Source organism: Pelodiscus sinensis, chromosome 2 (assembly GCF_052426305.1).
Source record: "Pelodiscus sinensis isolate ZL-2025 chromosome 2, ASM5242630v1, whole genome shotgun sequence".
NCBI lineage: Eukaryota > Metazoa > Chordata > Testudines > Trionychidae > Pelodiscus > Pelodiscus sinensis.
In genome coordinates this window covers 249,306,807-249,319,966 of record NC_143053.1, presented here as the reverse complement: position 1 = coordinate 249,319,966, position 13,160 = coordinate 249,306,807, and the positions used below count along the sequence as shown (strand labels likewise).

Below are 13,160 nucleotides of genomic sequence, written 5' to 3'. Positions count from 1 at the left end.
GAGGCTCCCGGGCGCCCGGGCCACTCACGTGCCAGGCGCCCGGGGGGCGGGGCTGCACGTCCTGGGGCACGCCAGGGTGGGGATGCCCTTGCACCTGGCGCCGGCATGTGCCCCAGGGCCGGGGCCGCCCGAGTGCCTTGTGCCGTGGGCTGGCGCCACCGCCCGAGCCTGGGGCCGGCACCGGCGCCGCGTGCCCGCACGTGCCCCGGGGCCGCCCAAGCACTGCGCACCAGGTGCCGGTGTGTGCCGCGCGCGTGGGGCCGGCGCCTCCAGTGCGCCGCGCGCTGGGGTTGGGGCCGGCCCAGGTTGTCGGCGGGCGCACACCGCGTTGGGGACCACTGTGCCATTTACATCAACAACGCACCTTGAAAATTGAACAACATGGGTTCCTGTGGGGAATAGGAGGTTCCAAAAAGACTGTTTAGTTCATATATCAGCTGAGCATAAAGTAAATGAAGGATCAGAATTCATAGCCAAGAGAAGCCTAGAGAAGGACAAGGATAAGACTAGTGTATAGTCCCACACCCAGAGTTTATCAGAAACAAAATAAAATCATTATGGAAATTACAAGAACTTTTAAGGTTTTAGAGATTTCTTAAAAATAAAATAATTTGGTCTTACTCAGATGCAAGCATCTGACAAAGTGGGTCTTTGCCCACGAAAGCTTATGCTCCAACACTTCGGTTATTCTATAAGGTGCCACAGGACTCCTCGCCGCTTTTGCAGATTCAGACTAACACGGTAAATGATTTGATTGTACATACAGAGACCCTCTGACTAATGATTTGGAAAGTTTGTTAATTACTATTTTTTATTCTCTCCATCCAAGATTAAGAGCTTGACTTAGCCATTAGTATAGACAATAAAAAGAAGAAAAAAAGGGAAAGGCCCACCCCCGAATGACATAGCTAATACCAACTTAACTGAGTGTCTACAAGGTGCTACGGCGGGAGATACTCTGATGACAACCAAGGTTCCACCTCTTGTTGACATGGATTGAACTACTTTGATGTAATGGGCATGCTACCGTTGATATGGTTCATCTTCACCAGAAGTGCTAAATCAACATGGCTGCATCAACAGCTGTAATACCACCAATTTAGTTTGGTAGTGAAGACAAGCCCTTAAGCCTTCTAATACACAGCACAAGTAGTAACAATGCAAAAGCCTCCACCCTATTTTGAGACCAGAGTGAGTGAAAAAGCAGCTAAACCCACATAATCCACAGGAACATATGACTGGAAGGGACCTTCGAGGTCCCCGAGTTCAGTCACTTGCTATCAGAAGCAATTCCATCCTATAATCCCATTCATAAATTTTATCAAACTGCATCTTAAAACTAGATTACCCCAACTACTCCATTGGAAGGCTGTTCCAGAATTTTACTCCTCTGATGGTTGGAAAACTTTTTCCAATTTCCACACTAAATTTATTACAACACATGACAAGGATTTCAGATGAAGGCCAATCTGATAAAAGAGCCAAGAAATTACCAAAACTAATAGTTTTGTAATGTATACATCTGTAAGACATCTGAATTTAAACCAAGCTCCTAAGTCTCTGAGCTATACAGTTTCTCTTATTTTCTGTCAAATCCACCTACCTATCCAGTTTGCCATTTAGCCTCACCTTTACTCCAGAAGGTAACATCGTTGGCTTGAACGCAATTCTTTTCCCCCCAAACACTCATTCAGTGTAACACAGCCCAAGAAATAGGACTGCTATTTATTAGTTTATACCACCCAGTAATGTCTAAAAGCAAGTTAGGCAGTACACCCTGGTACTTACCCAGAAAAGCATAACTGAAATACTCCCATTTCCCTGCTCCTCCTAGAAATTGAGGAATGTATTGTGTATCCTTTAAAGTTGAACTTCAATTTTACCAGGATTCCAGATTTTTTTTTCATTACAGAAATGCTATTAGTTGGCAAATTCACCCTCAATCCATATTCAGAATCACCTTTTCAATTATTGTTTCTTTATTGTGGAGTTCCAAAAGCTTTTTAATAGCACTTCTGGCAGTGGAGGAGTGCTACTTAAATAATTCCAAAGCAGCAAAGTTATACTAAAAGCTATTGTACATACAGAGACATCTGTAAACACCTCACATAAAACAAACTAGCTATGACTGCTAGAGACCATAGGACTGAAAGATTCTTATATTGTACAGGTGGACACTAACCATGATTTATCTCATTTTCCTCTTCATCCATTGGATTGATGTGTGTTCTAGGCCAATACTCTAGAAGAGCTTGTAGTAGAAGCCCTCCAAGATTCACTATAAGAAATAATTAAAAGCATAGAATATAGTTATGAATCTCTGACACACACAGCCAGTTTAGAGAAAAAAAAGACACTCTACATTTTTAATATCAGCTCAAAACCCTGGCAACTAACTCTGAAGGTGCCTAAAGTCTTTTGGTACCTAAATTTCTAATGAAGTCCTTGGGACTTAAGTTTCTGCTTCTGGGTAGGTGCAGAGCTTGAATGTCTCTCACACCTGCACCATGAAGGATATGTGAACCATGTGAAAGTAGGCATTCCTTTTGCCCATCTCACCAGCTGGACCCAATTTCTTGGGATGCTTTGAGCACACCTAATTCCATACGTAACTGCCAGAGGAAATAAGGAAGAGCAGCAATGGAAAACTCCCTAACCAGGGCAGTGCTTTCCAAATAGTTGGTCCCAACCCACCTTTGCACTGTGAGAAAGTTTTAGATGGTTGTTGCATCCAAAGCCAGATAAACACATCACTGAATCCTGACCTAGTCATACACTTTACCTGGAATGGATGGAAAGACTCAGGTGGGGTGAGGTGGTGAGTGAAGGATATTGATGAGCGAGCCTGCCTCGCACTCACCTCATATTGGGCCTCAGTGCGGTTCCCAACTCTGTTCGTTGCGACCAGGCATATGAAGCTGCAGCACCAGGTTTGGCCTGGCCAACCCTCCCTCATGATAGGCAGATAGGCCGAACCTGAATGGTGCTGAGATCTTCAGCATTAGACTGCACAGGGTGGGAGGGTTTGCCTTACAACTTCACCGCCACCCACTTAGGCTTCCTTTCTATGCTGGGCCAGGATTAGAGTTGTGGTAACAGGGAGGAGGGTGCATATACATAAATAATGGGTCACAAAAAAAAGAAAAACTGCTGTTGGTGGATCATCTTAGTAAAATATTTGGGAACCTCTGGGCCTGAGGCATTCACCTGAGAGATGTGAGAATCCTGTTAAAATTCCCTTTTTGCAGGGCCCACCATTTCTTGGGTGATGCTGTCAACCACTGGGCCAAAGGTTGTAAGGGAGGCTGCCACTTCCTGTTAACTCCCCATTCAGACTCTTCTGTCCCCCGCAGGCTTCTGCATGGACTTAGGTGTGTGCTTCAATCTCTTTTGCAAGAAACATGCCTGACTCCAATAAAGGATTCTTAACTGTATATCCCATGCAGAGAAAGGCACCTAATTCCCTTCGAGGGACAAGGCTTAGAATGCACCCTTCTTGGCATCTGCTGCTAGCTAGCTTAGGCAGTTCCCCACCTACCACTATGGCTTTTGTGGATCCCTCTCTTAGGTGCCTAACTCTCCCCATGAATGAAGCAGGGACCTGGCACCTAACTCAGGTTTATGGATTCCATGGTTTGCAAAACACCTAGAAGTTAGGTACTCCCGTGATCTGTTTTGTAATGCCTACGTTGTTTTGTGGATTTGGGCCTTAAATCTTTAGTCTTATAGCAGAATTAACTTTTTCTATAATTCCAGTTTGAATTGTTTACTACATACAGTATTATAGTTTAGAACTTTCATGTAATAATTCCAGTCTAGCATTTTTCATTTTCCTTTTTGAAGGGCTATGTCAAAATGAAATAGATAAACTGAACCCAAGATTGTCGTCATAAAGCATCTTAGTGCATTTTTGTTGGAGGGTCGTTTGCAGGATTTAGTCTGAAGAGAAGTGGGGAAGTCCAAGCAAGCATAAAATTACCATCTGTCAGAAATACACGAATATGTATAATGTGGTTTTGTATTGTTTGAATTAAATGCTAATTTCAATTAAAAAAAACTCACATTTTGGATCAGATCCATCTGGACTGCTAAACCCAGCATCTTTTGCTGAGACCCAAGCTGCAAAGCAGTCACTCTCATCTAAAGTAATTGTCAACATCTGTCAAAAGAAGACCAGTGGTAGGAATACAATATGAATATTGTATTAAGCAGCCTGCAGGTTTCTTGTATGTATACAGAAGACACACTAAGTTGCAACTGCAAAATATGGCAGTGTTTGATTACATATAGGCTGTCTACAAAACACTCCATTTGTCAAATTTTATTACATTAGTAATTGCAGTGTATAAGATTAAACAGACATCTCATTACAAAGAATTCTGTTATCAACTACTCTTCAAGATTCAAAGAAGCATTTATTCACATGTTGATTGAAAGATATATAATTTACCAGATAATCAAAATATAGTTTATGCCACACACACACACACACACACACACACACACACACACACACACACACACACACACACACACACACCAAACTAAATCTTAGAGTTAAAGCTATATATGGCTCACATAAGGTTTGCTTTGTGAATGCTTTCATGAACAGTCATATGAAATGGACAAATACTCAAAATAGAAAAGAATTTAAGTTGGGTCTTACCCCAGTTTTTAAGTCTACTGAGAACCAGTTTGGCACATACACCATTTTAAATCTCTTTTTAATTTCTTCTTCAAAATCTACTTTCCCAAGGTCTTCAACTTTACATGCCTGAATATTAAAAAATAAAATTAAAGAATATTAAAAATTCAGAAGTTTCTTAATACTGGTCATACAGTCATATCCACTGTTAAAACCTTTAATTTGTGCATCAGAAAAATGCATTTAAAAATGTACTGTATTCCCTCATGTGTATATCCTCTATATAATGCAATACTCAAACTTGAAGATTCTCATTCTCAGAAGGCTGTACAGTGAATTATATGTTAAGTAAGCTTGTTAGTTTTCTGGGTAGCTTGATGCCACTATCTTCCAAACACTAAAACAAGGAAGAATGGAAGCACTACTTCAGAACAACATAAACTTCTTTCCCAGTGCTGTACATTGCTTTGCCTTGAACTATAGTTCATTTAAAAAATAAACAGACTGATAAAAAAAGCAACAGAATGAATATCAGCATTATTCATTACAAGCATCTACTAGTTATATAAAATACTACTTTGATAGTGGTATGTTAGTGATCTATTGACAAATTATTACCAAAATGGATTTTGAAATGTGCTTTATATTTTTAACTTTTTAATCTGAAAGAATTGCCTGTTCTTACCCTGTTGTCAGAAAAGACACTTTCCTCCCCTCCTCCAGCTAAGCCTGGAACCCCTAGTAACATCTGAGCAGTGTTATAGCTCTCAGATACTCTCTTAAGTCATGGAAAACTCTGGTATAAACATGACTTCCTCCCACTCCCACCAAAGCCTTCATTTACTCTCAGGTCCTTACACTCTCAGAATCCAATATAGGCTTCAGGAAGAGACAGAAGTTGACATCAAAGGTGAGTAACTCGTCTCTCTTTCCTTTAAATATAGTCAGTACAGATCCCCAGTTCTAAAGTGAACTGAATCATATATAGAAACTTGTTGTGAGCATCTCAGTCCCTGAAGGCAAGGTGCATTTAGCTAACCCTAGGGCATGCCTTTGAAATTCCCCAGTTATGAAATACATAAAGATGCTACCTGGTGCTTAGTTCACCCTTTGCACAGCATTTATCTCTAGACTGGGACTACCTCAGGAGAGCAGTTTTCTCTAGTAGCCTGATTAAATTTCCTCTTCATCAGTTTCTTACTGTTAGACAATTTCCCAAATTTGTACTGACAGTATCCAAAGGGAGAAAGTTACTCACCTTTCTCTGGAAGTCTTCAAGCAGACTGTTATTACAAATACACTCTTAAATCTCCAGCCCTGTTTCTTCAGTCTATAATGGAGTCTAAGGCACTGTAGGGTACCACACACTGTGTTATAGAACCTTATCTGAAGCATTCTATGTATCAAGAAAAAGGGACAATTTCTCAAAAGCACTTACGCGCCTTAGAAGCCCATATCCACTGACTTTTGGAGAAATTTAAGAGATGAAATGGTGGTCACTTTTGTAAATGGAATTTAGGCATTTCTGAAAGCATTACCAGGAAGCCATGCAAATACCACAGTAATCAGGATTTTTGGAAGGCATATGCACAAATATGCAACATGAACTGGCATTTCCTGGTTTGTGCTGCTTACTGCTGACGTTTTGACTGATATTCCTCTGCCCTTTCCTCCATGCATTCTTACTGTGTTCACAGTGTTTTATTTTAAAAACACTATTTTAAGCACACAGATGTAAGAATGAACATTAATGCAACAGAAGAGACAAATATCATCCATTATCAATGAAAGTCTTACAAACTTGCACTATGTTTTATGGCACATGACGACCTATTTTCTCCAATCACCACCTCACATGCAGACAAATATAAGAGGAAACAGAAGAGAAGAAAACCATTAATAAAGGTCTAATCAAAATTTTACACTTACCTTTAATACATCCCAATATGCCACATTATTATTTGTATCTTTGGTTAATATATGTCTCTTGTCATTAAGAATGTGGCACTGAATAATACTAGCACCCCCTAGAAGTTAAAGAAGAAAAAGTCAGCAATGTCATTTCATTAAAAAAAAAAAAAACAAAAAAACCCCACAACATTATACTACTACAAAAGTAGTTTCACCACATTGGCATGAAGCTATTTCAGCACATAATAAATGTGTGGTATCTACTGTGTACAAACAATTATGTTGATATATTGTACAGTCAATTGTTTGACCATATTTTATTAAAGAAATATACTCAAAAAATAAAATAACCAATTTCAGACAAGTTTATTGCTATACAGCAATAATATAGTACAGAAAAAAGGTTCTATATGATACTGTCTCATGCAGCAATGTTACATTCACCTTACACAGAAGACGTGCTCCCAAAGTTACATTCCTAAAGCGATATTTTTATGTCCTTTGCAATGCTTGTACAAGACATACTAGTCGACAAGTGAAAAAGGTACTGTACACATCATCTGAAACCAGATTTAACCAAACCGCTTTCTATATTGATTTACTGGTATCACAATGTACCCTTTGTTCTGAATGCATTCATTTCAGGTACAAAAGGGCATGAAGCACCTCTTAGGTTTGTATTAGGATACCACAATCACATATCTTGTCTACTTCCTTCAGTACAGGCGCTTCAGTACAGGCCTGAGAGAGGAAATCCATTCCTTTTGTTAATATAAAGCTGTCTTTTGTCCCTGTTCTTGACAGCTTCCATATCTTCTTCAAGGAGTTATAGGATACTTAGCATATGTGAGTACAGTTGCATTAAAAATAGGCCAATACAGGCTATATACTTGGAAGATCAGTGATTTCACTGACGCGAATAGTCTCGCCACCGATGCAGATCGCAACTTTTTTACAACGTCCTGTTTTATGCGGTCTCGTCCATGTCCTTCCAATGAATTCTCCAAAAAGGATCCACTCAATGTGCTGGAGGCCTTCCACTTGTTCTTTTTAGATCTCACGGATACCAATAGAGTATACGCGCTATCTGTTGTGTCTCAGTCTCGTTACATGACCAGCACATCTCCTTTTCCAGTCCTACATAACTTGGATGATATCATTGACACCGCTTCTTGCGCACAAACTGTCAATAGTAACATGCTGTAGCCTACTTTCATGTGTCTTTCCATTGTTCTTTGGGTGGTTTGCAGCTTTAATTCTTCTGTAAGCATCATGTTCCAGGTTTCACTGCCACACAGCATTAACAAAAGGATACTGGTATTTAAGAGACGGGCTTTCACAGTGGTGGAAAGTTTGGGATCAACAAAAGCACTGTGCAGACTCCCAAAGGCAATCCATCCTGACCTCCTCCTTCTGCTCAACTCTGAGCTCAACTCACTGTCCATCTGCAATACTTGTCCAAGACATACATACTCATCCACCAGCTCGACTCTCTGTCCATCCAGCTGCATGACGTACTCTGAACAATACGCCTTTTTCATCCACATTGTTTTTCCAGTGTGGATGGTCAGGCCAATTTCCTTCACGTTCTTACCGATGTCATTGAGGAGGTTTGCAATGTTTTGGGTTTCAATTAAATTAGGGTGAGGTCATCTGTGAAAAGAATCATCTGATGGCGAGGTTCTTCAATCAGAAATCCATCTTTCACTTCCATCTTCCAGGATACTGGCAAACAACTTCGGTGAACAAACATTCTCCTGCTTTAGGCCTCGCTTAATTCGATGATCAAGGGATCATCAAAAAGTGTGATTTCCATAGTTGCATCCATTATGGAATCTTGTATGATTTTAACATTCACAGGGTGTCTCCACAGAGTCAAAGGCTTTTTTAAAGTTAATGAACAACAAGCATGGTGGGATTTTGTACTCTCTACACCTTTTGGCCATCTGCATGACCACAAAAATATGGTCCACTGTGGAGAATCCCCTAGGAAAACCTGACTGTTCCCCTCTCATGTCTTCCTTAAGGACACCCTCAATATAGGCATAGATCATTCTCACAGAAGACCTTATAAAGATGAGAAAGCAGGCAGATGGGTCAATAGTTGTGAATGTCTTCTCGATCACCTTTTCTTGGCAGAAGAACAGTTCGCAATCTCTTTGAATCTTTCAGAATTCTTCCCTCTTTAATGTATCTTGAGAATCTCTCACTAGGTCTTTTAAAAGTGTATCACCTCCCATATGAAGTTATTTTCTGTGTAGTTGGTCTAAACCTGCCACTCTTCCCAACTTCATCTTCTGAAAGGCCGCTGCCACTTCTTCAGAGTGCACATCAGGTTCAGGAATGACAAAGCACAGGTACATTGGCTCCACTGCTGTCTCTGATGAAAATAGTTTGCTATAAAAGCACCACCTAACTTGTTCCATTTCACATCTGTTTGTTGTTGTTCTACCGTTCTCATTAACAAACGAGCTTGGAAGAGTTTGGCTTAGCTGGATTTCACACCATGCTCTTCACAAACTCATTTTCTCTTCAACTGCCTTTTACTGTTTTGTGATACTGCTCATAATCTTCTATCATCTTCCTCCTCAACATTTTACAGATGAGCTTATACTCCAAGCCAGTATTGCCCTTGGCTGCCATGTCTCTCTGCCTGGCAAGAAGATCAAGTGATTGCTGGGTAAAGATGGTTTCTGGACTCCTGTGGCTTCTTCACATTGGCAGCAATTTTACATTTGTCAAACTACACTAAAAACGGTAGTAATCGGAATCAATATCTTCGATTTTGTCCATTTCCCACAACTCAAGAGTCAACAGCTTACTTAACAGATCTCAGTGGAATTGTTGTACCCGCACACCGTGCCTAACTCTTGCCTTTATCCCGTCTTCCGGTTTGATGTTTCTTTTGTCGCTTGCTCTAACCAGTTGATGATCTGATTGTACAGATGACCGATTCCAAAATTACTGTTACATCTGTAACCAGTCACCTCTTGTCCACCAGGACATAAACTCATTTCTTATTACGTCATTCACTGCTTGCCAATTCCATCAACTTCTGACCCTCTTCTTGAAGGTGTTCCTGACTTATAGACGCGAGGATTCTGCATAGTTAACCAGCCTTTGGCCTCTTTCATTTCTCATACCCAAGCCATATTGTGTGATGTAGTTTTTTCGATTTTCTCCTATACCCACCATGGCACTGAAGTCACCAAGCACCACCAAGTATGTTGTTTTAGTCTGTTTTACTCTACTCTCTTCACCAGCTATTTTCAGCAGCTAGCAATATTAATTATTTTTGAGATGGTCTGAAAGCCCATTTACCTTTGATAACTTGGTCAGGCTGTGTACAAAGAGGTGTTATAGGATTGGTACAGTCATTGTCATAGTCCCCAGAAGCTCTAAAATTATGAATTCCCTTCAAAGTCTAAAAGAAGAGACAAAAGCATGACAGTCAGCATTTGCAGAGATTGTTAAAACCTATGAATATAGTTAGCTATGGTAAGTGAGATAGCATCTTTTACTGGACCAGCTTCTGTCCATGAAAGAGAATCTTGTGTGTTAGCTCAAAAGCCTGTCTCTCCCCTTGATATAAGTCCACTCAGTCCTACTTCTTGTTCACCAATGGCCAATACAAACAAATGTGTTTACATTTACAGGAGATAATGCTCCCTGCTTCCTATTTATAATCTTACTTAAAAGTAAGAACTGGTGTTTGAATAGCACTGTTGTAACTGACACAAAGTTATTTGTATGTTATATGCTGAACATTCCTAAGCCCTTTCATGCTTCAACTTGTAGGCTCTAAAGTTTTATACTGTTTAATTTGAGTGCACTTATGTAAAAATAAATTCTATATTTGTAAGTTGCACTTTCATGATAAAAAGACTGCAATACAGTACTTGTATGAGGTGAATTGAAAAAAACTATTTTATTTATCTTTTTTATAGTGCAAATATTTGTAATGAATATAAAGTGAGCAATGTACACTTTCTAGTCTGTTACAGCAATCAATATATTTGAAAATATGCAAAAATTCCAAAATATATAATAAAATTTTATTATTGTTTAATAATGAGCTTAAAAATGTGATTAATTGCACCTTTTTTAAACTTGCGATTAATTACAATTTTTAAAAATTGTTTGACAGCCCTAAAGTAATATTGAACTTTATTTTTAACCATTTATTGGACAAAAGAAAATAACTCACCCACTTATTCACAGAGGATTTAGTTGTTGCAACCCAAAGGGCTGGCGGAGGATCAGCTGATCTATCAAGTTCCATCTGAATAATTAAACCAAAAAATACTTTTAGATTCCCTAAGTTTAACATTTTCTTTTCAAGAAGATTTTGTGCTCCAGTCATTGCCAGATGTGCCTAGAAACAGTTCTATCCTCAAGCTTACCGAAGAAATACAAGTTTCAATATAGTAAATAGCGAATTATAATTGCTAAGTTTATTGGAGATTTTAAATTCCATTAAACAATAAAAACTATTTTAAATCTTTAAAAACATTTTAAATGAGACTAAAAATTGTGTAGTTTAAATAAATGTTGAATATATTTAAGTAGCTTTTAGCTAATCAGTTGTGGTTTAAAATGTTTCACAAGTGTAGTACATTTGTATGTATGCACATTACCTAAGATTTTAACATTTGACATGATGATCATTTAAAAAAGATAATTACAAAAGCTCAGTACTACTAAATAAGTAGACTTGCAGAAAATTAGATTCACTTTCTAACTTACTATAGCAATAGAGATCCCACCCTTTTAAAGCTTCATAGCACATTTCTATTCTGGCCCTATGTGTGATCATAATTTTTAAAATATATATATAAAATAAATTTTCCCTCGGGACAACAGAGTGACATCAAACAACACCGGCATTGTCCCACCCCCAGCTCCAGGTAGCTCCTCTGGCCTTTACATTGCTCCTCCATGGAAGGGTCATTTTAGGCCGCCACCACCAGCTACTGCCCCCACCTGCCTTCCGCACTGACTAGCCTCTTCCCTCGCAGCCTGCAGACCCTCCTTACGCCATGCTACCATCACCACTGGCTGGGCCTGCTGCCTGGCCCCAGCCACCTTCCCCACTGACCAGCTTCTTCTCCCACAATCCTACCTCTCGCGCCACCCCAACCCTCTCACTCACATTCCCCAAGCCGAGACCCCGCACCTTCAGTCTGCTCAATCACTGTCCTGCTGAGACCGCGCATCCCCAGTCCCCTCACTCACCGCACAGAAGAGACTGTGCAACCCAGCCCCCTCACACACTGTAGTTCTACCACCTTGCCCCCCCATGAGGCTGAAGTACCAGCACCAGCTTCCTGAGGGAGGTGGAGGGGAAAAAGTCCTGAGGCTCCCCACGTTCTGCAGCTTCCCTTCCCCGTCCCTTGGCTAGGAAACAGCAGCACAGGGACCCACTTCAGAGAGGCTTCCCCACTGCTGTTTCCCCAGCTGGGGCAGGGAGAAAGGAGTGGCAGCCTGTGAGGAGCCTTAGGGCTTCCCTCCACAGGAAGCTGGCGCTGGTGCTTCAACCTCATCGGGGGTGAGGGCTGTAGCCCCAGCACAGGCTTCTTGCTACGGGGAGAGGTGGGGCAGCTGAGCTGGAAAGTGAGGGGGTTGGAAGTGCAGGGTCTCTGCAGAGTGGTGAGTGAGAGGAGTGGGAATGTGGGGTTTTGGCTGAAGCTGGGGGACGAGGCTCCCAGCGCTGCCCCAGCCTGTTTACTCACTGCCCTGCCGAGATCCCACACCCGCAGCCCCGGGGATGTAAAAGAGTAGCCAATTAGCCTAGGCTTATCTGGTAGTCGAGTAGACTATTCACATTTACCCCTCCTACCCGCCTCTATATCAGAGGCAGAATGGGTGAGAGGAAGCAGGAACTGGTGCTGGGGGGGGGGGAAGGGCGGGAGGAGCTGGCTTAAAAGTGGCTCTCTCCCAGCATCATCTCCATGGTGCTGTTTCTCCCCCTCCAGTGATGTTATGTTTATCGGAGGCACTGGTGGTGGTTGGGGGGGTGGGGGGGCGGGCTAGGGAGGCTGCTCCAGCAGTTGCCATGATCTCAGGGGGTCCCAACTTCTGGCTGGGACCCCTCAGTGGACAGGGGCTGCTGCCGGAGCTGCCTCTGTTCACAGTGGCTGGGGCTGGCTGCAGACAAGAGGCTGCTCTACAAGCAGCTCCTGTCGGTTGTGAACTGATGCTGCTCTGCGACAGCCCGTCTACGGGGGTTCCAGCAGACAGGGGCTCCTGGACTTGGCGTCAGCTGGGACTGAGCAAACTCGGCTTAGTCCTGACTCATGCTGGTCCAGGAGCTACCTCTGTTGTGGCTCTGCAGTTTAAATGTAGTGGAAGCTGGACTGCCTGCATGCCTAGCTCTTACTATGTTTAAACTGTACAGCCACAGTGGGGGTTGCTCCTTCTGAACACCTTCCCTTATTGACTAATCATGTAGTCGATACAAATTGTCTCCATGCATAGAGGTGTTGAAGTCTCGGCTTGACAAAGCCCTGGCTGGGTTGGTTTAATTGGGATTGGTGCTGCCTTGGTCAGGGGGCTGGACTTGATGGCATTCTAAGGTCTCTTCCTGCTCTACGATTTTATGATA

General features: G+C 41.7%; 1 protein-coding gene across 1 annotated transcript in view; it reads right to left on the bottom strand.

Moving 5' to 3' along the window:
• The window catches only part of WDR48 (WD repeat domain 48), a 51,097-nt gene that overhangs the window by 11,754 nt on the left and 26,183 nt on the right, over nt 1–13,160 (bottom strand). Inside the window, exons 9-14 of the mRNA XM_006120557.5 lie at nt 10,764–10,838; nt 9,878–9,980; nt 6,575–6,672; nt 4,667–4,774; nt 4,063–4,159; nt 2,183–2,278 (exon numbers count right to left, since the gene is read on the bottom strand). Of these exons, the coding sequence (XP_006120619.1) occupies nt 2,183–2,278; nt 4,063–4,159; nt 4,667–4,774; nt 6,575–6,672; nt 9,878–9,980; nt 10,764–10,838 (577 nt within the window). The remainder of the gene's footprint in view (nt 1–2,182; nt 2,279–4,062; nt 4,160–4,666; nt 4,775–6,574; nt 6,673–9,877; nt 9,981–10,763; nt 10,839–13,160) is intronic.